This window comes from Mustela erminea, chromosome 18 (genome assembly GCF_009829155.1).
Source record: "Mustela erminea isolate mMusErm1 chromosome 18, mMusErm1.Pri, whole genome shotgun sequence".
NCBI classification, from domain to species: Eukaryota; Metazoa; Chordata; class Mammalia; order Carnivora; family Mustelidae; genus Mustela; species Mustela erminea.
The window spans coordinates 805,948-831,157 of record NC_045631.1 but is presented as its reverse complement, the minus strand read 5'-3'; the positions used below and the strand labels follow the sequence as shown (position 1 = coordinate 831,157).

At 65.5% G+C, this 25,210-nt stretch overlaps 1 protein-coding gene across 2 annotated transcripts in view; it reads right to left on the bottom strand.

Moving 5' to 3' along the window:
- The window catches only part of PITPNM3 (PITPNM family member 3), a 58,783-nt gene that overhangs the window by 6,988 nt on the left and 26,585 nt on the right, over positions 1-25,210 (bottom strand). The window contains exons 4-18 of one of the 2 annotated variants that reach the window (XM_032321660.1): positions 24,736-24,783; positions 16,025-16,101; positions 15,469-15,704; positions 13,064-13,253; positions 12,688-12,810; positions 12,201-12,385; positions 10,191-10,363; positions 9,019-9,189; positions 7,877-8,071; positions 7,313-7,461; positions 5,331-5,447; positions 3,205-3,321; positions 2,796-2,944; positions 2,403-2,567; positions 223-406 (exon numbers count right to left, since the gene is read on the bottom strand). In XM_032321660.1, the coding sequence (XP_032177551.1) occupies positions 223-406; positions 2,403-2,567; positions 2,796-2,944; positions 3,205-3,321; positions 5,331-5,447; positions 7,313-7,461; positions 7,877-8,071; positions 9,019-9,189; positions 10,191-10,363; positions 12,201-12,385; positions 12,688-12,810; positions 13,064-13,253; positions 15,469-15,704; positions 16,025-16,101; positions 24,736-24,783 (2,279 nt within the window). The remainder of the gene's footprint in view (positions 1-222; positions 407-2,402; positions 2,568-2,795; positions 2,945-3,204; positions 3,322-5,330; positions 5,448-7,312; positions 7,462-7,876; positions 8,072-9,018; positions 9,190-10,190; positions 10,364-12,200; positions 12,386-12,687; positions 12,811-13,063; positions 13,254-15,468; positions 15,705-16,024; positions 16,102-24,735; positions 24,784-25,210) is intronic. The other variant, XM_032321659.1, reaches the window with a different exon arrangement.

Below are 25,210 nucleotides of genomic sequence, written 5' to 3'. Positions count from 1 at the left end.
GTGGGACTCTGGGATTGTGGGCGAGTCACCGAGCCTCAGGGAGGCTGGCCGTCCTCATGGGCCCCCGCGGACAGCACCCACCGCGCCCAGCTGTGCAGGCTCGCGGCGAGGTTCACAGATGCGCTCTGCACGCAGGCGCGGGCTACAGGCAGAGGGCAGAGGGGAGGAGCGCGCGGCAGCGTCCGGGTCCGGCCTCGCCTCTGCCCGGCCGCAGGGACTCACCTCCTGCACGAGGTTACGCAGGAAGATGGCCTTCTGCCGCAGGGGGTCGTGCACCAGCCCATCGGAGAAGAAGATCATGCCCTGGGGAAAGTTGTGCTGGGACAGCCAGGACACCACCCGCTGCTTCTGCATGTCCGGCCGGCCCGTGATGTACAGAATCAGATAGCCCAGGTCCTGCCAGTGCCTGCGGGCGCACGGCACACAGGTCCAGCCCGGGAGCCTGCAGCCGCCACAATCCCCACCTGCCTCTGCCCGGGCCAGACCCCACAACCTGCAGCCCCTACACATCAGCCTGTGGCCCCCAGCGCCCCCAGCCCCCCCACCCTCCCGCCTACAGCCCCCAGGCCCCCCAGCCTCTACCCCTCACCTCAGCCCCTACCCACCCACCCACCTGCAGCCCCCAAGCACCCCAGCCCAACCCTCCCACCTACAGCCCCCACCTCTCCAGCCCCCACCCTCCCATCTGTAGCCCCAGCCCCCCAACCACCACCTGTAGCCCCCAGCCCTTCCCAGCCCCCCACCCCCCACCCCCCACCTGCAGCCCCCAGCCCCTACCCACTCTCCCACCTGCTGTCCCTCCTGCAACCTGCAGCCTCCCTGCAGCCCCCCGCAGAACCCAGCCCTCCCCAGCCCCCACCACACCCCACAGCCCTTCTGAGGAGACCCCATGAGAACCAGGGGGAAGGACTCCAAAGTCACAGGGAGCTGAGCCAGACATTTCCCAGATGGCCCACAGGCACCACATGCCCACGAGCAAGCTGACCCCCACTGCTGCCCCCTCTGCTCCTGTCCCCTTCTCCCAGGGGCCTCTGATGGCACTCACGTTTCCTAACAGAGACAAGCCAGCTCTGCCTGCCCTGCTGTCCCCATGTCCCTCCTTCCCGTCCCTGAGTGCCTCATCTCCTTCCAGCAGGGTCTGACCCACCCTCCCCTTCAGCTGGCTTCTCTGCCCTCGCTCACAGCACCCCAACTCCAGCCCAGCCTGGGCAGTCCCCCAGGACCCTGGTGCCCAACTGTACGGTGGGGGAATGAGTGGACACTGCCCCAGCCCTGAGAGGGCTGTCCTTTGGCCGATAGGGACCAGTCCCAGACGCGCCTAGAGAGGTGTGCGGGCGCGGTGTGTGCCACAGGGCAGCTTCCTGGCTATCCTTAATGTGGCTTCACACACCTATCTCCACTGCTCTGTTGGCTCCCCATGTCGTGTCCGAAGGTCTCCCTCCTCTGCACACCTGGGACCCCCAGCGTTCTGCCCCGAAGCATCCATCCCCCACAGCCACACACAGGCAGCGCTGTGGCCCATAAGCCTTGGGCTCTGTGGCTGACCCGTCCCCTGGGCAGCCTCCGTGGCCTCCTCTCCTCCTCTCCTCCGCATACCCCTGCCTTTCAGGGCCCCCTCCTCCAGGAAGCCTTCCCAGCTTCCCAAGAAGCACCAGCCCAGCAGGAGAGTGTCCACTGTTGACTTCGCTTGGAGCCGTGCGTTTCCTGGGCTTGAGAGGCGGCCCCCAGGGAGCCGCATGTCCCACATGCGTACCTGCACGTGGTCCCTGCCCCGTGAGTCTGGGTGGACCCGCCACTGCATACAACCCACAGACCACAGTGGGAAGGTCACCGTGACTCCCAAGGCTGGGCATAAGAAGGCTTGTAGCTTCCCCCTTGGTGCTGAGGAGACCAGCCACAGGGGGCAGCCACGTGGACAGAGAGTAAGCGAGCCCCACTAAGGAAAAGGAGCTCACGTGAGTACAGACGCCATGTGGGAACCCAGCCCAGGGGGCCTCGGGGACGAACCCCAGCCCAGACAGCCACCTGGCTGCAAGTCACGGGGACATGTGACAAATTCCCGGCAGAGCCCGGGCAGCCCACGGAACCAGGAGAAATGGAAAGGTGAACGGTCACGTTTGGCTGCTAAACGCAGAGCCCTTTCTCGCAGCCAGACACGCTCCAAATACTCTGGTCGTGTCTGGGACTGGAAGCCCGGAGGCCGGGCCTGACCCTCTGCAGGGATGGGCGGACGCGGCGAGGGAGCGGGGAGCTGGGGTCCACGAGCGGCAGGGCGTTTCCAGGGGACCCTGAGTCCCTGAGACCAGGACTTCCCGGCCCAGAGAACATGCGGTTGTCTCCCCGGGCTGCGGGCTACAGCCCCGACGGCAGGACACCCCCCCTTGCGGGGAGGGAGCACTCACCGGACGACGTCCACTGCGCCTGGCCGGACCTTGGGGTCACTTCCCATGATGGACACACTGGCTGCGAAGGACCCGTCGATGCTGAACACCACGCACTCCATGCCCCGGGGCAGCACCGTGAGGTAGCTCGTCGCAAAGGTCTGGTCGCCCCTACAAGGCACCTGCCTGCGGTCAGCCGTGCGTCCGAATCAGCTGTTAGCCTGAGGCCCGAGGTCAGCCTGCAGCTGGGGTCAGAGCTCAGTCTGGGGCCGGGGTCAGAAGGAAGCTGGCTGGCGGCCCCGTCTGTCCTCCTCTCTCCCCACGGACAGTCACGGGCCCGCAGGAAGGCGCCCCGAGGCCTCCACTTCCAGACGGCCCAGCTGGCAGGGCCGTGGGGATGAGCCGGCGTCTCACCTGACAACCATCTTCACGGGGTAGACCCCAACTCCCAGGCGCCGGGGCCGCGGCACGCTGTATGTGATCCGGCCACTGCCGTTGGTGATCTCGGTGTCCAGGTGCACCCAGCGGCCCGAGGATGGCTCTGCCATCACCAGGATGTCCACCTGCCCACGGCAGAGGGTGGGGACTCCCTGAAGACCGGGGTGGGGAGGGCCCTGCCGGGGAGCTCTCCACCCACTGCCCTCTCCGCCTAGTGCCCTGCCCACCTCTCAGACCCACCGAGGACCCGCCTTCCTCTGGCTCCCCTCTGAGATCTTCTCCTGGCTCCCACCTCCCCGCTACAGGCAGTAAGCAACCCCCACCCCCGCCAGCCTCTGCCCCTCCTGCCACATGCGGCCTACAAGGGGCAGCGTGGACCCCGTACCTTCTCTCCGGTCAGGGCCACCATGTCAAGGGGCCCGTACATGAAGCGCCCCACCAGGACCTGGGGGCCGTCTTCGGCCGCGATCACGTCGTTGGCCCGGTGGTTCGCAGTCACATTCTGGAAGAACAGAGCGGGCTCAGCTGGGGCTGGCTTCTTCCCGACACTGTCCCTGGGACAGGCAAGGGGACATGTCCTTGCTGCACCACGCCTTCCTGGCAGACCTTCTGAGCCGGGTTCCATGGGATCCTCAAGAAACGGGCCCATGGACTCCAATGCTGTCTCCAGGGACAGACGAGCTTGCTCTGCTCCTGACCATCCTGCACAGCAGCAGCCGGTCCCCTGACTGTCCTCCTTCCCGGGTCCTGGCTCACATCCCGCAGCCATTTACTGGGACGGGGGGATGGGCCAGAGTGGAGGGAGCGCGTGAGAAGGCCATGGCGTGAGGAGGCCGCGGGAGCCTGCACCACGCTCTGGGGCCTCCTGGACACTGAGTCATCTCGTCTGGGACCTCCCGCCACCCCATCCTTGCACTTGTGGCTTCTGCTCACCCCGTGGCTCCGAGGCCTCCCTCCCTCCCACCACGCTCGGCCTCACTCCGAGACCTGAATCCCTCAAGCCAGTGACCGTCCCCCTCCAGTGCTCTCCCCACACCTGCCTGGGCTCCCCTCCAACCCTCTTTGGAAAGCACCGTGGACTTGTCACGCCCGGGATGCAGTCCCGATCCTCAGCTGACCCCGCGTGAACCTTCTGGCACGCATCCCGCTGCTCCCGGCCCAGCCGCGGCACACCCTGGTGCCCCAAATATGCGTGGCCTAAAGGCCAGCCCAGCACCAGCACCTCGACAGGAAGCCCCTGCTGACCCCCCACGGGGTCTGCATGTGATTCAGCACAGGCCCCTCGAGGGCATGGGTCCCTGAGCTGGGCGCTGGGCACACAGGGAGGAAGCAGTCAGGATCCTGACCTAGACACAGTCGCCACAGGCCCCCCCCAAGAACTCTCAAGGGTGAAGAGTCGATCATGCAAATAAACCATGGAAGATGCCCGTATTGCCTGTCACCGGGGAACGCAGAGCCACGCCACCAGGAGACCCCACGTGCACTTGCCAGGGTGGCGGGACCCCTTATTGCTGCCCCCCACCCCACAGGGTGCAAAACAGTGCAGCCTCCTCGGAGGAGCTCGCCGGCTCCTCCCACAGACAGATAGCAGCTGCCGCTCCGAGCCGCCCTTCCCTGCCAGGTCTGCACCCCCAGAGTGAGAACTTGTATCTGCCGAAGGCTGACAGCATTGCTTCCAGCCGATGAAGGAGGAGCCCCAGAACGCCCAGCAGCCGGTGAACGGGTCAATGGTAGGTCCCTGCGAGGGAGACTGCTCGGCCACAGAGGCGCCTGGAACACAGACGCCCCACAAGAGAAGCCAGATGCAGACGACAGCACGCTGTGTGACCCGCACACGGAGGTGGGCGAATCGACGGGCAGTAGGGTGCTGAGGGGCACGAGCAAGGGGTCTGCCCCCGAGGCCATGAGTGTGTTCCAGAACAGACGGCAGTGAGGTCTGCGTACGTCGGTGACCCTGCCGAGGTCCATGGAGCCGCACAGGTGTACACGTGGTGTCAAACGCGGCTCTGTCTCAATACGTGTGTTCACAAAAACGGCCGGTCCGCGCAGCGCTGATCACCTCAGGGTGCACAGCCAATGTTCCCACCAGATTCGAGGGGCCCACCAGGGCAGGGGCTCCGTCCTAGGCCCTACGCTCCCTGCCACACGGGAAACAGTGGCCTCACCCACACTCGAGGGCGGTTGGCCGAGTCGGCACGTGCACTTATGCCTCCCAAACTCCTATTCATACTTCAACACCCCGCAGAGGTGACTCTTGCTCACGAAGCCCTGCGTGGCCTGGCCTGAGAGTCCTTTGCTCCATCTTCTTCCTCTCCCTCTGTCCTGGCAAGTACCACAGCAGGCCACACTCGGGGGACAAGCCCCACGGTCATGGACAGCACTCTGACTCAGGTCACACCTATGGAGGCCGTACCTCCAGCGACTCCTCCGGAGCCAGCATCTCCCCCCAGCCAGCCACCCCTGGAGCCCAGGTCCCCACGCCCCCACTCCCGGCAGCCACCGTGCACGCACCCGCAACTTGACCTGCGTCCGCTTACGGAGCCACTTCTCCCGGGGCTTGGCGGGGCTCAGCGCCGTGGGGTCCAGGCCCGCACTCTCCTTGACGGTCACCGTCTCGTAGCGCATCACCTGACGGACAGCGAGGGTACAGGGCTCCAGGTCAACCCAGGGCCGCCCGGCTCCCTCTGTCTGGGGCATCAGGCCCACTCGCCAGCCTGGGACACTCAGGGGGGCTGGGAGCCCCTGACCCGGCAGGACCCAGCAGGACCCAGGGCTCCAGAAATCTCAGGGGCTTGGCTGTGGCCCCTTCTGCCTGCTCCGGGCCTTGCTCCTGCTGCGCTCCCCACGCAGCCCCCCTGCTTGGCCCCTCCCCACTGGGCGTACTCTCTATCCCCCGAAGATGCTGCTCCAGTGCTCGTCCCGAGGATGGTCTCTGTGCCTCCCAGAACCGTGGCATCTCTCCGTGGCTCCCACGGTCATACCCCATGAAACACTCACCCCATGCAAGGCTCCCACCTGCCCCACCTCCCTCCTGTACCTGCGGTTGGCAGGCTCGCCCCAGGCCCCAGCACCGTTCTCCAGGAGGCCCCCTGACTGCACCCTGCCCGTTCAGAGGTCTGCTCCCCTCCCGCTGCTGCCCTGCCCTCCCGGACTGTCCTGCGTCCTCCAGATCCCAGGCTCCCTCCCCAGGGGACTCCCTCCGCATCGGGGGGCGTGTGACCACAGATCTGACCTTTGGCCGGTTCCGCACAGATCTCCTAAATCCTTGCTACCTCCTGAACACTGGGGGACTATAGGTGTCCTTTGTTTGTTAGTGAGGGGCATTTGGGCCCCACTTAGGGGGGAGCCGGTGGCTGGGAGAACCCCAGTCCCGACCTCGGTGGAGGTCGAATCAATCAGCAGCAGCCACTGATTTGACCCGTCCTGCTGGGGAGTGAGGCATCCACGGAAACCCAGAAGGAGGTGGTTTGTAGAGCTTCTGGGTTGTGATGCATGGAGACTGGGGGACAGTGGTGCTGGCTGGGGCACGGCGGCTCTGCCCCCATCCCGCACGTCGCCCTGAGCCCCTCTTTCACCCGCTGTTCCCGAGTCGTGCCCAACACACTGACGATCCCGTAAGTGAAGGGTTTCTCTGGGGTCTGGGAGCCGCTCTCGCGACCTGATCAAACCCAAGGCAGGCTTGTCGGACGACCTGGCGACCACCTGCACCTGGGGTTTCGTTCTTGCGAAGGCTGGCAGCCCGGGGGGGCCGAACCCCCAGCCTGTGGGATCGGATGGGGCCCCCAGGTAGGTGGGCTCAGAGCTGGGCTGCTTTGACAGACACCCTGCTGGAGCGGAGAGCTGCCGGGTGTGGGGCAGCACACACGCGGGAATCGGGGCACCGTGCCCGTCACTGCCTTACATGCCGTCCACGTCTGCCCTGAGCTCCAGACCCCGATCCCCAGCCAGCACCCCCTCTTCCAGGTCCAGACCTCAGACTTGGCTTCCCGCATCCCAGCCTGGCCCTGCTCCTCCCCAAACCTAGAAGCTACCCCCCTGGTGCTCGGGGACCTCCCCTCCGTCACAGCCAGCACCCGGCTGCCGTCCCTGAGTTGGGCTCCCAGGCTGGCCTCACAGCGGGGCTCCGGCTTTCCAGCCCATCAAGCAGCAGACACAGGTTCCCCCCAACAAGTCCCGTTGGCAGGTTGCCCTCCCTCGCCCGAGCCCAGCCGTGGCTTCTCGTGGACACGGGCACCCCTGGCCCCCAGCCTCTCTGAGCCCCTTGGAGGAGTAGCCACTGACCACTCGTCTCTGTGTCCGAAGACAGGGACGTCCACCCAGGTACTCTCTCCTGCGTTTTCTAGAAAGCACCGACCCAAAGCCAGTGCTCGTCCGGCGACCGACCGCCTGACCGCATGACCCCGGCCTGGCTGACGGCTCCGGGGCCCAGAGTGGCCGGCAAGGCAGCCCTCCCCCACGCGCCTGGACGGGCCTTCCGGGGAGGGGCGCCGCACCTGTCTCAGGATGAAGGCCACCACGTCCGTGGACTCCCAGTAGCTGGCGTGGAAGAGGTGTGGCAGGGCCACGGTGGGGAAGGCCGTCAGGACGTCAGGGCAGTACAGGGCGTAGTCGATGCGCCTGGCGCCCCACCACCTGGCTGTGACTGTGGGCGCGACAGTGGGGTGAGGACAGCGTGGCCTGCTTGGGCCCCGACTGACCCGCGGGGCCGTGTGGGCCCAAAGCACGGAGCCCCCGGCCTCCCGCAGCCCCATCGGCCCGCCTGCCCCCAGGGCGGGGGCTGCACATGGTCACCGGCGGTGGGCGCCGGCCCCACAGAGACGTCCACTCTCATCCCGGGACACAGGGACTCCCAGTGGGAAAACTGAACACTGGGGAGAGGGCTCGGGCGGGGGTTGAGGTCAGTCTAGGCCAGGGCTCGGTCCACAGGGCCCTGTCCAGGCCCAAAGCTCAGGGCTCAGTCTGGACTTCCTCTGCGGCTCCTGGCCTGCCCTCTACAGCTGCCCTGGGGAGGCCCCCTCGACTTCCGACTAGGCGGGGCCCCAAGGACCTTCACTCACCGTGGGAGGCACCCACTGGTGCCAGGCTGTCCGAGGACGCCGAGCTCTCACTATGGGAGCTGTCCTGGCTTGTCCTCCGTTCCGGGCGCTGGGCCCTCAGGCCCTGGGGAGACGAGGAGGGGGCATCCGGAAGAGGCGGGCTGTCCCGTGAGCTGCCCTCCAGGAAGAGGGGACTGTGGGCACGCAGGGCATCCGCTGTGGGGATTATGTCACAGTCGGGCCGTGGTCCTGTGTCCCCCAGCCCGCACCACCCACCCCTTGGGGCCCCCGATGGGCCTTCTGCACCCCTGACCTCTTCTAAGGCATGGGTCGTGCAGGCACAAGCTGTGGAGCACGGGCTGAGGTCGCAGGTGACCCGGAACCACATGCTCTCTCATACAAAAGCCTCCCTGGGCCGTGTGGGCCGCATGGCTCTCCAGCCCGGGGCAGGGCCACGCATTCGAAGGTGCACGGGGGCAGGTGCGGAGCCACTTCTGTCAGTGGGAGCTCCTGACTCTTAGGACTTTTGGAAATTAAGTTTCTGTTACAGATCGGGGCTGGGCTGGTTTTTAAGCCTGAACGAATCGCAGGCCCAGCAGCTCCCCCCGACCTGGTCTGGAGCTCAGAACAGGCTTCCTCACCTGGGCCACCGTCCAATCCAGGCCTCCCTGCCCCTGCCTGGCTCACCCCACTTGAGCCCCAGAGGTCACTGGCCCTCCCCCAGCCGCCGTGTCCCTGCTCCCCCTGCAAAGTTCCTCTGGATCCCTGTCCTACAGCTCGTCCCCACCTGTCCCAGTGCCATGGTCCAAGGCCCCCACTTGCGTGATGCCCACCAGGCTGGGACACTCCCAGACCTGCCCCTCCAGCGTCAGCACCCAGTGTGGACCCCTGGACTTGCAGTCCAGGTCGGCAGCTCGGGCCGTATGCTGGCACTAGCTGCGGGAAGCCACCGGGGGGCAGGGCCTGAGCCCCCCCCCCCCCCCATCGCCTCCCGCAGAGCAGGTGCACACCGCTGAGGGCTAGGAAGGCAGGCGAGGAGGCTGCTTCCCCCACCACCTGTCCATCTAGAGCCTGCAGACCTGCTCTGCGGGGGCTGGTCCCCCATCGGCAAGCTGGTGGGGCCAGCCCGGGGCCCAGCACGCTCGCAAACCCCGCGAGCCTACCCAGGAGGAGGGACTGTCCGTCACCCAGCGGGAACCTCTGGTAGCGGGGAACGCTGACTGGCGGCACCAGGTGGAACTTGGGCTCCAGCAGGGGCTCCAGCCGTGAGGCCGAGGGGTCGGCACAGTGGAAGAAGCTGTACACCTGGCCGCAGGCGGGGCGCACGTGGAGGCCTGCGGGTGAGAGGGTGCACGGGGCCCTTCTAGTTCCTGCCCCCCCACCCCCGAGTGCAGCTTTGAGTCGCCCACCCCTGCTCCAGGTAACCTGCCACGACCCGGCTACCCATAGGAGCACAGCCGCCACGCTGAGTCCCGTGCTCAAGGCCGATCTGCCCCCCACCCCCCAGGAGCGGCAGCAGGTGCCCAGCGCCGTGGCTCCCCACCCAGCCTTCGGCGTCCCTTTCTCCGGTGTCCTTGCTCAGGCAGCCGCCCTGCCCCCTGCTCTCTCCTGGTCAGACTCCGGCAAACCCGTCCTGCTCTCACGTAGCCGCTGCCTGGGCAGATAGGGCAGACAGCGGCCCCCTCCCCAGAGGCCCAGCCCCCAGGCTCCAGCGGCCAGAGCTGCAGAACACTCCTCCCGCAGACCACCAGGCGTCTCCACTGAGGCTCCCCGCCAGCCAGGCTCAGGAGACTGGCCGCTCCAGTGTCCGGGAGCCCTAGGTTTCCTTGGCAACACCGAGGGTGGCCATGGGATTCTGCCTCACCCCCCAGCCCGCTCCGGCAGGGCTCCCCCTTCTCTTCTGTCCCATCAGGTGCACGTTGGGGGAGCTCTGCTGCAAAAGGAGTTTGAAAAGTCCCGGAGTGTGGACCCTCGAGGTGCCCTAGTCTCTGGGACTCCCCGATCCCCTGTGGACAGCACTGGTTGGAGCAGGTTGTGAGCTGTAGGTCAGTGTGTGGGGGGGCAGCCGTCCCAGGCTGGGGGTCCGGGTGTGCTGACCGGCTGCCACAGGTCTGTGAGCCTGCACGCCGGGGAAGGAGGGCAGCAGGGAGCAGACATGGCATCTCTGAACAGGGGTGTGAGAGCCCCCCGCACCTTTGCCCCATCAGGAGACATGGCCGTCTCCCCCAACCCCGTCCCCTCGCTTTCCCTGTGCCCCACCCTCTCCCCCAGATGGAGGGCCTGATGGCTGCTGCAGAGACACAAGGCCCCTCGGGCCATGGCCCAGGCCACCCACCGTCCAGCCCGGGCAGCACCGTCCTCCGCATGGCCAGGACCAGGCCCAGGGGCGAGCCGAAGAGGAAGAAGTCGGACACGTCGAAGTCGAGGCGGCCCAGGCTGACCTCAGGTGGCTGGGACGCCCTGGGCGCAGGGGGCTCAGCCTCATCCTTCAGCATGCTGGAGTGGATGCTGTCCCAGGGAGGGAGAGAGCCGGCAGGGCCGTTAGGGACTGCATGCGGGCTGAGCAGGAAGAGCCCGGCCCTCCATGTCTGCACTGGCTCTGTACCAGCCGCCACGGCCCGCTCGCGTGTCCTCTGAGGGCCAGGTGGGAGGCTTTGGAGGCCACTGGCCCTCCACCTAGGGGGCTCCGGTGCCAGGGCTGGCGGGCAGCCAGAAGCGACTCTCGGACAGATGCACGTGGCCACCCTCCGACAGCACTGTATTTTCCCAGCGGGGCTGAGGACTTTGGAACATGGAGCACCGCGCCCGTGGGCAGCCCCGCCCCATGGTGCTGGCTCTGTGGGGAGGCCCAGCCCACACACACGGCCCCGGGGGCTTCACAGCGGCAGACACAGATGCAGCCAGCTGTCACCTCCCTCCCCTGCAGCCTGCGGAGAAAGGAGGCAGAGGAAACCCCGTGAATCCCAACCAGTCCCACCCCAGGCACCGCTGCCCCTCGGAGCCCAGGCGGACACCCTGTCGGGGACAGGAGTGCACGGCCAGACAGACAGGCCGCAGAGCTGGGGGCCTCCCTGACCTGCCAGCTGGCCTGGAAGCGCAGCTCAGAGGTTAAGACGGTCCGGGGCCCTGATCCAGGCATCGGTTAAGGGCACGCAGATTCAGCCAGAACCCTCGAGGTGGGCGTGGGAGGGGATCTTGGAGGTCACAACGGGGTCCCAACAGGACCAGTGCCAGTGAGCGGCCTGCCCTCTGCAAGCGAGCGTCCGGGAGCTGGACCTGAAGGCCGGGCACCCCTCTCTGCACCGCGAGCCTCTCACGGTGAGGATGGCGCTGGGGCTGGGCGGTCCGCGTGGGGGATCCGGACGGTCCCTACCGCACGCCAGCTATGTCACTGCCCGAGAGACGGCCACCTGTCCCCACAGCACAGAGCAAAGCCGCCGACCTCTTCCCACTCTCCAGATCCGGGCCCTCGTAAAGGGGTGAACCGGGAAGGTCGTGGTTTCACCTTGCAACCCAGACATGAGCTGCGTTACGGTTTGAGCCTTGGCAACGCAGAGCCTTTGCTCTGGCCGAGTCCCCTCCTGGAGGGCGCCTGGGACACAGCCCTGACCCTCGGGACTGTCTTCGCACAAGGAGGGTCACCGGGGCTCTGCCTGCAAGTCCCGAGAGCTGGGAGAAGCCCTGGATTGGAGTCCTGCGACCAGGTGAGACGTCCTCACTGACGAAATACTCCCCGTGGAGAACGCTCCCTACTACTTATCACGTGGGGAAAAGTCAGGAACGGTTGCGAGACGAGGGGTTTTGTCCAAGGAAACCGGTGCGGGAAGCACATGAATGGCGCACGTAGAAGAGGGCCTCGGACACGCCCAGAGCAGGTCTGCTTTGCAGAGTCTGTGATGACCTCCCAGGACAGGTCACGGTAAGAAAGGGGGCAGGAAGCAGAGAGGACAGAGGCCAGGGCGTCCCTCCCCGCGTGGGCCAGCACCGGCCCGAGTCCTGAGTGCGGGTGCAGGCAACTCACGGAGCTCTGGGCAGGAGGCCGCACCCTGGGGCCTGGGGCCCGAGGACGCGGGCCATGTGACCCCAGGAGCTCCCCCGTGGGGGCCTCTGTGGCCCTCGGGGGAAAACGGAGAGCACACTCCTGGAGCCGTTCCCCAAACACACCCTGTCTGCTCTCGGACCACCTCCTCAGAACCGTCGGCGGGGCAGGGGGCAGCGAGGCCCGGGGAGGGGGCCGAGCTGTCCCGGGTCCCTGCCGGTCCGGAACGGAGCAGGGGCAGGGCACAGGCCACCTCCGAGGCCGGGTCCCCTCTGCCGCGGACACGGCGCAAGAAGGGGCGCTCACCTTGACAGGAAGGTGTGATGCTGGGCAACGGCCTCACAGTCGTAGGTGGACGAGTCGCTCTGTTTCCGTGGCAACGGTCTCTGAGGCTCCTCATCCTCGGGCGCGCTGGACACGTCGATGCTGCTCCTGCTGAGGCGCTTGCTGCCGGCCAGACTGCACGCCTCGCTCACCACAACCGGGCTGTCCTTTGGGGCCACACAGAGGACAGAAGGGCATTGCTGCCACCGGAGATGCCACCGAAGAGGCCAAGCCCTCTGTCCTGAGATGGGGGGGGGGCGCTCCCGCAGGAGCCGGGGTCGGGCGGCCCTTGGGACTCTAGACCCAGCCCGCGCCAGGCCCCAGTCCCGTAGGGCTGCGAAGCCACCCACCCAGGCAAATCACCTCGGACACGTGCGTGGGGCTGACGTCACCTCCCCCAGGAGAGGCCCCTCCCGGAGCCAGACCCCCGGCCTGTCCCACCACCTTGTCCCTGCCGTCCGGCCTGCACCTGCGTGCTGCTGATGCTCCCCTTCCGGCTGCTGCTGCCCGGGCTGTCCCCTGAGGGCCCCGCGCTGTAGCAGATGGCGTCGAAGGCCAGGAGGCCCCCCACACAGTCCCCGATGAGACACACCTGGAGAAGACGCAGCTGGGACCAAGGCCTGCCCACTGCTGACCCCGCACTCCCCACCCTGCCAGAGCACCGGATGCTTGTCCACGGGAGAGGAAAGAACCTGTCTCCGTGAGACACGACAGAGCCCGCCAGGGGATGGATGCTCAGGCTGCGGTCATGGTGGGCATGACGACGGCTCAGGCCAGGGTGTCGCAGAGGTCAGACTCGGGCCTGGGTCGGGCTAGGGCAGGGCAGGTCGGGGAGGCCATCCTACCTGCCCACTGAAGCCAAGCCCATCCGGAGACCTGAGGAACTCCGCGTAGACCTGGTTGGCTCGCTCAATGACGGTCGCCACCGCGTCCTGGTAGCGCGGGGAGGAGATGGCCAGCAGGGGCAGGGCAGCCAGAGGGACGTGGTCCTGGCTGTTGCCGAGGCCGCCGTCATCGTGGCTGTAGGGGTTCAGGCTGCAGACAGGGTCAAGGGAAGCCCAGCCAGGCTCAGGCAGGGGCCGGTGTGGGGCTGCACACTGGGCAGAAGGGAGCACAGGCACGAGCTGGCCATGGTTAGGCCCCTGCTCGGGGCTCTAGGGGAGGGGCTGAGTGAGAGCCAGAGGAAACAGGGCACAGGCGGGGGGCTTGGGGGCAGACTGCGCTGACTCCCCTGTGCGCTGTCATGACTCCGCCCGCACCAGCCTGGGATGTGGGCCTGGGGTCTCCTGGGACAGCTGCCTTCCCTGCCCTCTTCTGCTGAGCCCCAAGGGACACCGCCACCATGGGGAGCCACCTGGTGTGGACTGGGGATGGGGCACATATCATTAGAGCAGACTTCCTAGAGGAGGCGGACTTTGGACTAGGTCTCAAGGAAGGCTTCAGGGATGCTAGGAAGGAGGAAGGAGAGCCTTCTAGGCATGGGGTCCCGTGTCAGCCACTGCTTGGAGATGGGCACACAGCTGTACACGTGACCTGTGTCCACCCTTCTCGGGAGAGGGTCACAGCCTTTGTGACCCTTGTGAAAGGCGGGATCCCAGAAAGGACTAAGAAACCTTGCCCTACAGCATCTCCAAGGCCAGTGAACAGTCCGGCACCTTCGTTTCCCTGTTTGCCCTCCAGCAAGCCCCTCCATCTGTGCGTGGCTCAGACCCCTCTGGGACCAGACCCCGGCGTGCACCCCAGCCCACACCCCCACCTGGCCCGCCCCTGTCCCCTGGGACGTCAGGCCTCACTGGGCAGAGGACCAGCCCTCTGCCCACAGCCCGAGCTCAGGCTGACGAACCCACTGGGGACTGCGCAGGAAGCAGGACAGGCGACCAGGCTCAGGGTTTCCTGAGCAGGTGGCAGAGCCCTCATGGAGGGCAAGGCTGGCCTCACAGCCATTCCTCATCTCCAAAGAACACAAATTAGAGGAAACAGGCCTCAATTGCTGCTGGAGAGATTTTAATTAGCCGAGTAAGAGCTCCCTCCCAGCACTGCCTGGCGTGATGGATGGCCCGGCGAAGAGCTGCCTGGGGGAGCGAGGCTGTCCCCACCCTCCCCTTGAGCGGTCGGGCCATCCATCTTCCTGGTGATCAGGCCAGGCCTGGCTGACCCAGTTCTGGAGGTCAGCCATCTGGCGGGCGAGGGCCCGGGGTCCCGATATCGGTTATCGGGGACACAGTAGCTCCTGACGGCTGGAGTGGGGAAGAGCCTGTTTCCCAAGTCCCACTGCAGACCAGGTGCCCAGGGCAGCTGTGCCACAGGTAGAGTCCAGGGCTCCTCCCCTCCCGACCACGGGGGCCCCAGGGCTGAGCCCCGGGGCCCTGCATTTGACAAGAATCACGTCGGGTCGGGGAACTACTGACTCAAGCCGTCCCTCCTTCCAGCTTGGACGGAGACCTGCCCTGTGTGTCCCGTGACCACAGGTGGGTCAGCAAAGAGGTTGCTCAGGTCCTAAAGGCAGAGGAGACTTTCCCGTGTCTCAGAGGGAATAGTGGGCCCCGCACACCCTGCTCTCCGCACCAGGGACCAGGGGCAGGTCTGGACGAAGACCCCAGGCCCAGCAAATGCACTGCCTCACCCCCTCCAGCCGGGGTCTCTGCAGCGTCCCCCACCTGGCCCAGTCCGTGGGATGCACTGTCCCCTCCCAAGGACGAAGCCGGGTCACAGCTGACCCCTTGCTCTGCGTGCTGCACCAGCACGTGGGACCCTCACGATCTCCAGCAGGAACTTGAGACATGACTGTCCACTTCATACAGACGAGGACACTGGGACAGGGCCGTCCCCTGGGTCCTCCCCGGGCGTCCGTGGGGCCCGGTGCCCGCTGCATCAGAATACACATGCCCACTGGGCTCTGACTGTGGCTCAAAAGCGAGGCTGCCCAGGTTTGGCTCCCAGCTCCAGGGGCCGGGTACCCCCGGGGGAACTGGCTTCGCCTCTTGGGGCCTCGGCATCCTCCTCTGGGCCAGGAGACCGGCGTCTAGTGAGCCCCAGGAGCAGGTCTGCAGCATCGAGGGGGTTCGGCAGAGGAGCTCGTGCTGCATGGCTGTGCAGGGCTCTGGACTCCCACTGACCACTTCCCAGCCCTGTGCTCCTGGTCGCTCGGGACCCTACGCCCCCAGGGGTGCGCCGGGTGGGGAGCCCCTCCATGTCATCCCCACTGACCCCCCCCCACCTCTCCAAAAGGGCAGGAAGGACGTAGACTCACTTAGAGACGAGGGAAAAGGCATCGGAGCAGACAGCAGGGCAGGGCACGAACTTGATGAGGATGTGGCCCAGGGCCGCCGGGAAGTGGGCTCGCGTGACTTTCTCCAGCACCGAGCCGAAGGTGTGGATGTCGGCCGCCTTGCAGGACGGGTCCCCCACGCCCGTGTCCAGGATGCTCCCCCCGTGCAGCACCAGCAGGAGGACGTGCGTCTTGCAGGAGCGCTGTGGGCAGCCTTCCTGAGAAGGACACAGGTCGGGATAGACAGGAGGCAGGGACGCGCCGTCGCACACACAGCTGTGGCTGGCCTGTCTCAGCTCCCCGCGTGGCGGGGCCCCTCCTGTGCATTCTGAGGGTGGCACAGGGGCAGCAGGCTGGCCAAGCCCCTGATATCAGGGTGGGGAGAGTCCCACGAGACCTTTCTTGTTCCCCTGGGAGCCAGCAGCCCAGAGCAGGACAAGCACCTATGCAGGGGCGCACAGCAAGTCCTAGGGTGAGGAAGTCTCCCAACCAGGACTCCTGACTGGCGGTGGCCCAGACACCCCAGAAGCCAGCCCACCTCATTGTCTTCGTGGATCTCGATGCTTCCCTGGGCTGGGAACCTCTGTCTTCTCAGGGAGACTCGATACAGCTCTCCTGCAGGGGAACAGAGGACTCAGCCCATGGGCCTCCCGATGCCAGGGCCGCAGAGTTCCCTGGGGTCTCGCTGGAGGGACAGCGTCCAGATCAACAGGACCAGAAACTTCGGTCCTCCCCAGGCAAGGGAGGCCGGCAGGGGCAGCCTGGGGCCGGGGAAGACGGTCCCAGGAAGCACGACAGCCGCAACAGCACACGTGTCCTCCGGGGACTCCTGCTTCCAGCTTGGGACGCAAACAGGGGCCGAACACGCCTCTGAAAGCCGGAGCTCTGCTCAGAGTGTTTTTTTTAAGCATCTGCCTGAAGCCGTCAGACCAACTGCAAGGCTGTGAATGAGGGGAGCGGGGCCGGGGGCAGGCGGAGCCCCAAAGAGGCGTGGCGGCATCTGGGTCTGGGGAGCTCCCAGGTGTCCTCGCCTCCCGCAGCCGCCACTCTTCCTCTGGGGCTTCTAGCGGAGCCTGCGTCCCCTGCCGCTGGGACCCGCAAGCTGCTGCCGCGGACTGAATCTGGCCCGCCACCTGCTCTTGTAAATAAAGTTTTATTGGGGCACAGCTGGAGTCCATGGCCATTCACAGGGGCCTCACTGAGTCTTTCGAGCCCACAGGACCTGGAATATTTGCCCTCGGGCCCTGACAGAGAAGTCTGTGCGGTCTGAAGCCTGCATTCCCAAACATCGCTGCATCGGAGTCTGGGGTGGAGGGAGACGCCGCGAGACGTCCAGCCGCCCCCTCACTGCCCACCCGGGGCCGCCTGCCGCGCAGACCTTGCTTCCCCTCCCTTCTCCCCACGGGAAGGATTCCACTTGCTCTGTGTGGCCGCACCACACGGCTAGACGATGAACCCCTCGTGTGCCTTCAGTGACGGGGAACTCACCCCCACCCCGAGCCTGCCACACCTGCGAGGATCCATGAGGGGAGGACCCTCCAGGGGCTCTGTGGGCAAGCCCGTGGCAGGGGAGTGGGGAGCCGGAGCCAGGGTCAAAGTCGGGTCTCCCAGCAGCCCCAGGGAGCTCTACCAAGGGCACCCAACAAGAATTCTGCCCTTCTTGGAAGGCAAGTGCGTTTCTGAACTCCTCGGTCCTCATGGACATGCACCTGATCTCAGGGTAGCTGCTTTATGAGCTGAGGGCTGCTGCCCAGACGGGCAGGAGCGGGTTTCTCAATGACAGAGGGGCTGGCCCGGAGGGGGTGGTGAGGGAGGCTCCGCCTGCGCTTCCTCCAGCTGCTTCCAGCCACGGGACTGTCCCCATAACGGCCCGTGGATCCCCGACCCTGACCCCAGGACAGGCTCCCACTACAACAGCCGGGGAGCTGGCCTGGTCTTGGTGGAGCACTTACTATGTCCCCGAGCTGTGCCCCCCTCCCCACAATGGCCCTGAGCTTTGGTTCTCTGGGTGTGAGCCCCCTTTTCAAGCAAGAGAACCGAGGCTCACCCCTCCTGGGTCACTGCCCCCGGCCTCACCACGAATCGGGCCATGTGAGCCTGTACACAAGCCCCACACCCGACAGAGGACGATGCCTGGTGGTGCTCTGTCCTCCCCGGGAAGGTGACACCACACTCTCTGTCCACAGGAGAGGAGATGCTCATGCAAACCACAAAGCGGCAGGCTGCCCAGCACGGACCTCCTCCCCACAGCAAAGCAGCCAGTTCTGTGGTGTGTGTGGCCACGGGGCTGGCAGCGGCCCAGAGACCACAACTTCCGAGGCTGGGTGGTAACTGGTTTGGAGCCAGTGCCCCAGTCCAAGTCTTGCGCTCAGTGGCTTGAGAGCGGGGCTCGGTTTTCTCTTCTGGGGCATGGGGATGGCAGCCTTCCAGAGCAGGAGCCCAGCACAGAGGAGCTCAGACATGCACGGGGCTCAGAGTGGGGCTGGCCACATGCTAAGTCTCTGTCCGTGTCAGTCGTGCATTTGGAGGACATGCCAGGGAGGCTCAGGGGTCCCCGAGCCGGAGCCAGAGGCCGGCAGGAGCTGCCTCAGCATGCACAGCCCTGACCCCAAACCCACCAGAGCCCTGATGGCCCCCCACACCCTCGCTGGACTGGCTGCCGGCCTCCAGTGCGGCTGCAGGCTCATGCACGGTGGCTGCTACGAATTACCATCACGAGCCTATAAATAAGCCACAGGGGAGACACTAGGGTCCTGCCGTCTCCCGGGCGCCATGCCCTCCGCTAGCGGGGCCGGCTCCTGAGCTCTCACTGAGCCCACGGGCCCCAGGCTCCCACATTCTCCATCGGCCTGCGGCCAGCCACCTTGGCCCCACGCCACGCCCTGGCAATGAGCTGATGCCGCATCCTGGCCACGGACGACACTGAGGCAGCTCGGGGCTCGGCAGGGACGGGCCTGGCAGGACCCTGGGCGCCCCGCGCCTTCCCCGCCAATGGCAAGAGTCTGGCTTCCTTTCAGTGTGCAAAAGCCAGACAGCTTTGGCTCTGGGGGAGGGAGGAGGGGAGGCCTCGCCTGCAGATCTAGATCCGGCCCCCCCACCCCGAGGGTCAGCTACCAGGCCTGGAGGGGACCCCTGGGGATGTGCGTCTCCAGCCTCAGCAGAGGCCTCTGCAGACACTCAGAAAGGCAGCCTCGAGGCCCCCTAGCATGTGCCTGGCCCACAAGCCTTCTGCTCTCTGAGAAGCAGACAGTCCCCGCAGAGTAACTGAGGACACCGGTTCTGGCCACCAGACCCGACAGCGTTGCTCCTCCCCGCCTCGCTCAGGCTGAGCTCTCTGCCTTCCTACCTGGGCACGCCAGCGAACTCCTACTATACCGCAAAACCCTGCTCAACCATCCCAGCCTCTGGAAAGCCGTCTCAGGTCTACTTAGGCAGAGATGGTCATCTTACACTGTGCTCAGCTGGCCTGACTCATTGCTGTGAGGTTAGTCAACCATTTCCGCATCAGACTGGGGGTCCCCGAGAGCAGGGAGCATCGAAAGCCAGGTTTTTGTTAAAGTTCACTGCGAAGACCCTGGGGGTCATGCAGCCTGGGAGACCTCTCCATGCTCATCAGCCCCGGGAGAAGTCCCATCTAGGGAAGAAGCATCTATACTGGGATGCGTATCTCCTGGAAGGCCCCTGGGGGTGCTGGTGTCAGGGAAGCATGGCAAGTTCTCAGCCTGGGCCTCATGGGTCCTCCCCCTCCACAGGCTTCCCCAGAGCCTCTGGTGACAGGAGCGGCGGGCAGGGTCCCGGGAGGCGGGGAGCCCAGGACCTCATGGGCGGGCTGCGTGGTTCTCCCCGAGGCTTTGCTTCTGCCAGGGGACCCTATTCAGGCAGGGTCCCTGCGGTGCCCAGTCCCGGGGTGGGGAGAGCCCACGGCTGTTTCTGTGACCGTGTCTTGTGACTGCAGCACCCACCCTCAGCACCCCTGCTGGCCTACCCAGCTCCCCGTGGCTCCCCTGCCAGCTGGAGGGGGAGGCTATATTTGCTTACTCACAACCTTGGAGAGGCACAAATTGTCATCACCCTTCTAATTACCCAAGTGCCACAGTGCTCCTGAGACAGAAGCCAAGGTCAGCGCCCACGCGCTCAGCACACCCGGCAGAGCGTCACCCGGCTCGGCTGAGGGGTCCATGTCCCTCTCTCCTGCCGCCAGCCGCGGGGACCACGAGGGATGGAGGCCCCCAGCCGCGTCCCCGTCAGCATGGTTTTGCTGGACGGGGGGACACCGGGTGATTTTCTCATTTTCTTCACGTGAGTCCGGACTTCCTTTAGTGTAAAGCTATTGCGAGTGCGAGCGTGTGTCACTTACAAGAAGAACCGTGAACCAGCTGCAAGCCCTGCCCGACCACACACACACACAGCACACACACAGCAGAGCGACCGGCCAGCCCTCGGGCGCTGGCGGGCTGGCAAGGGGCCCCGAGACTATGCAAAGGGAAAGGAAGGCCTGTGGGGCCGACAGTGACCATGAAACATGGCCCGTGAATCAAAATCCTGCATTTGGGTCCCAAAACCAGCTGGACACCACGGCGGCCTCCTGCTCTCCTGGCTGGAGCCCACATGTGCACCCGGAAGCCTGAGGACCTCAAGGGCCCTGGGGTCATGTGATATGGGCCTTAGCTGGACAGGGGCGCCCACACGGCCTCGCGGCTGTGAGCTCCAGCACCTTCAGGGCAGAGCGAGGACAGTGCATTCCCGAAGCTCGGGCCAATCTGGGGGCTCAGGTGTAGCCCAGGAACCAGGCAGGGAAGCTGCGGGACAGGGGCCCCTGCCCGGGAAGATCAGGCTTGAGGGGACGCAGTGGCCTGTAAATGCTTGGGGTCTGCATGTGGGTCACGGAGGGACGGCAGAGCCCGGCCACCGAGGGGGGTGGTTTCTGGAGGGTTCATGGCTGTCCTGGGGGGAACTGAGCTGGCCTGGCCGGAAGGAGGGATTGTAGGAGCAGGTGCTATGAGTGGATGCCAGGCGGGTGGACGCCGGGCAGGCACCCCAGGCATGGTGGGCTAGATGGACCCGAGGTCCCTGCTTTCACAGCCTTGGCCCTTCAAGGTCATGGCCCAGCTCCATCAGCCTGGGTTCATCTGCTAAGGAGGCTCACCCCAGTGGGCTGGTCAGCCCCCCCAGAGGCACTGGCCCACACGGAGGCCTGACCGCCGCCCCATGGATTGAGCCTGGGGGAGGGAAGGGAGAGCAACCGCCACTGAGCCTGCCGGGCCCTACTGGGGAGCGGGCACAGAGACGCAGGGAAACAGCAGCGTGCCCACCCGCGCACGCCCGCACACTAACCCCTGCTGCTTCCAGAGAAAGGACGGGCCACAGCTCCTGTGTGCAGGCACCCACTGGAGGGATCACCACGGAGATCACTCCAGAAGGCCTCCTCCCCCACTCCCAGATCAGCACTGCTGCTCGGCCCAGGGTGTGGGGAGGCAGCCCCTCCCCATCCACGGCTGGTGTCTGCGAAGGGCAGTTTGGCCACGTCCCCGGAGACACTGAGCGTCCCCCTCTCCGCCCTGGGACCGAGCCTCGCACAGACAGGCACACGCAGGATGCTGGCCATGGCCATGGGGTCACGCTACAAAGACAGCAACGTGTGCCAAGCGCGGCAGGAGCCGGTGAGACGGGCAACGCCACAGGGAGACAGGACCCCTTCCCACGGCCAGCACACCCCCAAACGCATGGGGGGGCGAAGATAATCCCGCTACGTTCTCGCCCGCGAGGAGCAGGGGCAGGACGAGTGCGTGGCAGGCTCCCATCTGTGAGCATTTATGGAGACGATCGTGTGCAGGGAACGTGGCCGGTCGCCGCCGCGGCGAGCAGCGCGCCTCACCTGCATCCTTCCGGAGTTCAGACCCTCGGCCGGCACTGCCCACTCAGATGTCAGATTAAAAGTGGGAATTCTCTCAACCCCGTGGAGCAGGCAGACTTCCGGGAGATGCTGGTTTCTATGTTCTCCCTGCTTGGGTTTCCCGGCCTCCGGGGAGGACTGCGGCAGGCTTCCTGGGTTTTGTTTCTAGAAGCTCTTTTGTTCCCAGGAGAAAAGGATTTGAGGAAACAGATTCTCTCTGACTGAAGAGAGATTCTCACCCCCAGCTGAGACAAAGGCGGGGTGTCCTCAGGGTTGGGGGAGCTCTGGGGGCCCCGGACCACTGGCTAGGGGCTGCACAGAGGGACAGATGGGACCATCGGGCTGGGGTTCCCACACGTGGGCACCTGCCTGGTCCCATGCCCCCGGCTTTCTCTGAACCTGAGAACGTACTCCTTTCACGGGGCCCCGCTTCAGCTCCGCGTCCACCCAGCCATCCTTCTCCACTGGAGCCCTGACCAAGTCACGGGCCCCATAAAATCCCAGTGCCACAGTCCCACACCAGCCTCCCCTCTGCACAGTCTCCCCTCTGAGCTCAAGCACTGGGCCATACAATGGTTTTCAAACCTTCTTCCTCCCATCACAGGGGCTTTGCACATTCTGCTCCCCAAGCCCTGTGTCTTCTTCACACGGCTATGTCCAAATATTTCCTCCCGAAGCCTCCGTGGTCCCGCGCCCGGGGGTGTCCGTCCTTGCCGTCCTCTTCCTGGAAGCACCGGGCTCTCTCTTCGGAAACTAGTCCCCGTACTTCAGGTTTTCTGGTTACTTGACCTGGCATCTCCTCCCTCCCTGGCCGGGAGGGCCTTCAAGGCCCGGACAGGGTTTGTTTACGCTCCGTTTCCCCCACACAGACCGTCCGGGCGCTGGCACCGAGGAGGTGCTCAGGAAATGTTTTTCAAACAAGTGAGTGGACAAATATTTTGTTCCCGCTTTGGAGCCCCGTCAGCGTCGGAAGCTGAGGACGTCCCAGCAAAGCACAGATGTGTGCAGACACACGCGTGTCCTCATGTGGAGGAACGCACAGGCACACTCACACGCACGCCAATATACACACGAGTATCGTGCGGCACACACACAAGAGGAAAACTCCTCAGGCCGCCGTCTGCCACCCCGAGCTCATTAAAGCAGCTAAATATAGCCCGTCTGCAGCTGTGCTCAGCACGCTGCCCACACCAGCCAGGAAAAGACACCAGTTACCAGCGGAGCTGCGGGCAGGGGGCTCCAGGCACGGTGGGGCTGGGGGATAGCTGCAGGTAGGGTCTCCAGGCATGGTGGGCCGGAGATGGGGGGCGGCTGTAGAGACACTGGAGGGGAACCTTGGTGGTGGTCCAGGCATCTGAGCTGCTCCTCTGGCTCCCGGGTCCCAGCAGGGGACATGAGGTCGGGCCCCACACGTGGGGCAGTGCTGACACCCCCACCTTCTTTGTCCCTTTCAGGCCACACAGGTGACGAGCCCACGGAGCCAAGCGCAGTCAGGACACGGCCTGCTGCTTGCTTCTGGTGCGGGTGCAAACAGTGACGGGAAATACTGGAGAAGACCCCGCGCGGGGAGGAAGGCCCCAGACGGCAAAGCACAGCACCCGCGTCAGGGACTCGGGATTGGAGCGGGCAGAGCAGCACGGACGACCACCGTCATCTCCTAAAGCCGCAATGCGCCCAGCTCCGTGGACAGCACTGCCCAGCAGGGGACGTGGCACCGCCACGGCCGCCTTCCCCGCAGGCGCTCCAGGCTGCGGTTCTCGCCGACCCAGGGCTGGCGCTGGACCGGCCCCGGCCCCACAACCACGTTGCCGCACGTCCCTGGAGAAGATCCTGAAGGCGCAGACCCACGGGAGTCTTCAGCACAGAACGCGGACGGAAACCTACCCCCTCGGTTTGAAAACCGAACACAAGGGACTTCGCCTTCATACGTAAACGCATGTTTTTTCCGGCCCAGTCCAGAAGTAGCTGGGGGGGGGGGTCAGCCCCACGGCTCTCCTTCTGAGGTAGGTCGTGTCTCCCTCGCTGGGGAACATAGGCACACCCTGCTTCCCAGAGCGATGGGAGGTCTGACATCTTGGGGGGCCAGACTGGCCGGGGGAGACGCCCCGTGCAGGGCTGGCTAATTTCCAGAGACAAACGAGCCTTCCACCTGCAAACACCTGTTCTCATGGTCCAAACCCTTTCTTCATGCACAAGCCAACCTCTCCTGCCCCAAATTCCCCCAGGATGGACGCAGACACCCCCAGTTTCTCAGTGGCTGCTCCTAAGCTATTGCCTCCTTTCCAGTGGAAAACATACCTGGGCTCTTGGCTGAGTGCCCCTGCACTCTGTCCACCCCCGGGGCCACGCACCCCTGCACTCGGTCCAGGGCCATGCTCCCATCGCTCTGTCCAACCCCAGGGTCGTGAGCCCCCACACTCTGTCTGTCCCGGCACAGAACTGAGCGCTTCCTTGTGGCCCTTCCTCTTGGGAAACATGAAGGTCCTGGTCCCCTGGGTCTTCACTCAGCCTCCTCTGCAGGCTGAACTCTGGGAGCTCGTCCTGGTGCCGCCCCACTCATGCTGAGCCCCATGCACTCGGCCTGAGGCTTTGGGGTGCCCCTGGCAGAGGAGTCCGGCCCCTCCCCGGTCCCTGACAGCCTTGTCCACAGCTGCCCCAGGTGCAAAAAACCCCTTCCATGCCAGTCCTGAGCCGTGGGAATGCAGACACCTTCCTGCCCCTGAGGAATAGACCAGCCCGGGGGGCAGGAGAGGGCACAGCGTGGGCTTAACCCTCGGAGAAACAACCACAGACCCAAATAGCAGGAGAGAGAAGAAGGGGGTTCGGAGACCCAACTGGCATCTTGACCCTCCCTGACCCCAGCCTCTTGAGAAACCCAACCCCGCCAGCAGCAGACACGGCTCAAGAAGACGTCCTCAGGTCACAGGGTTGACTGCAGACACTCTGCCAGGCATCCCTGGGGCGGGCCCTGCAGGAAACCTGGAGAAGCCTTACCGGACAGATATGCAGGTCCAGGACAACTAGGGGCGGGCTCTGCACTCACAGCCTCTAGGGGGTGGGGGAGGCAGACGGCATGTCCGCGTCTGTGTCACCCGAAGGCCCTCGTCTCTGAGGCTCCAAGGCTTTGCACCCCGTTCCTGTCCTCTCTGACCACAGGCAAATGGCACACAAGGGTTTGCACCATCCCATCTGCCATGCCGGGCTCAGCCTCCTGGCCCACCAGCCCCCGCGCTGCCCACACATGGGAACTTGGGACCCCAGGCTTGGTCCACGGGGCAGGGAGGGGCCCCAGGCCCAAAGAGGCTGGACCCACCCAGGTGGGAGACAAGCCTCCGGGGGGGTCGGGCTTAACTCACGCTGCTTCTCCTGGAGGGTGCTGGAAGTGCACGGGGCGCTCGCGTCTCCTGCGGGGAAAGAGAAGACAAGTGAGCAGACTCCCTAGCACGGTGCTGGGCGTTGGGAGGCCACATGGGGCTCCTGCCCACCCCCTCCCAGAGCTGGGGTGGGCAGAGGTCTCCCCCCTTCGTGCACCACAGTCCACAGAGCCGGGGAACAGGAGGCCTGGCCTCTCCTCCCACTGTCCCAGGGCAGCTGCTCACAGGACACTGCCCTCTCTGAGGACACTCGGCAGCGTGCAGACCACCACGGGCCCTCTCCTAGCTCCGCACCCACGTCCGCTCCTGCCTCCCCCCTGCATTAGCTCTGGATGCCCTGGGCCACCACAGTGGCCATCCTGGGACCGCCCCCTCCCCAAGTCCTGCCTCAGCCAAGGCACCCCCTTTGCCCCCAGCCGGAGGGACGGCCAGCCCTCCCCACCCCCATCCTCACACA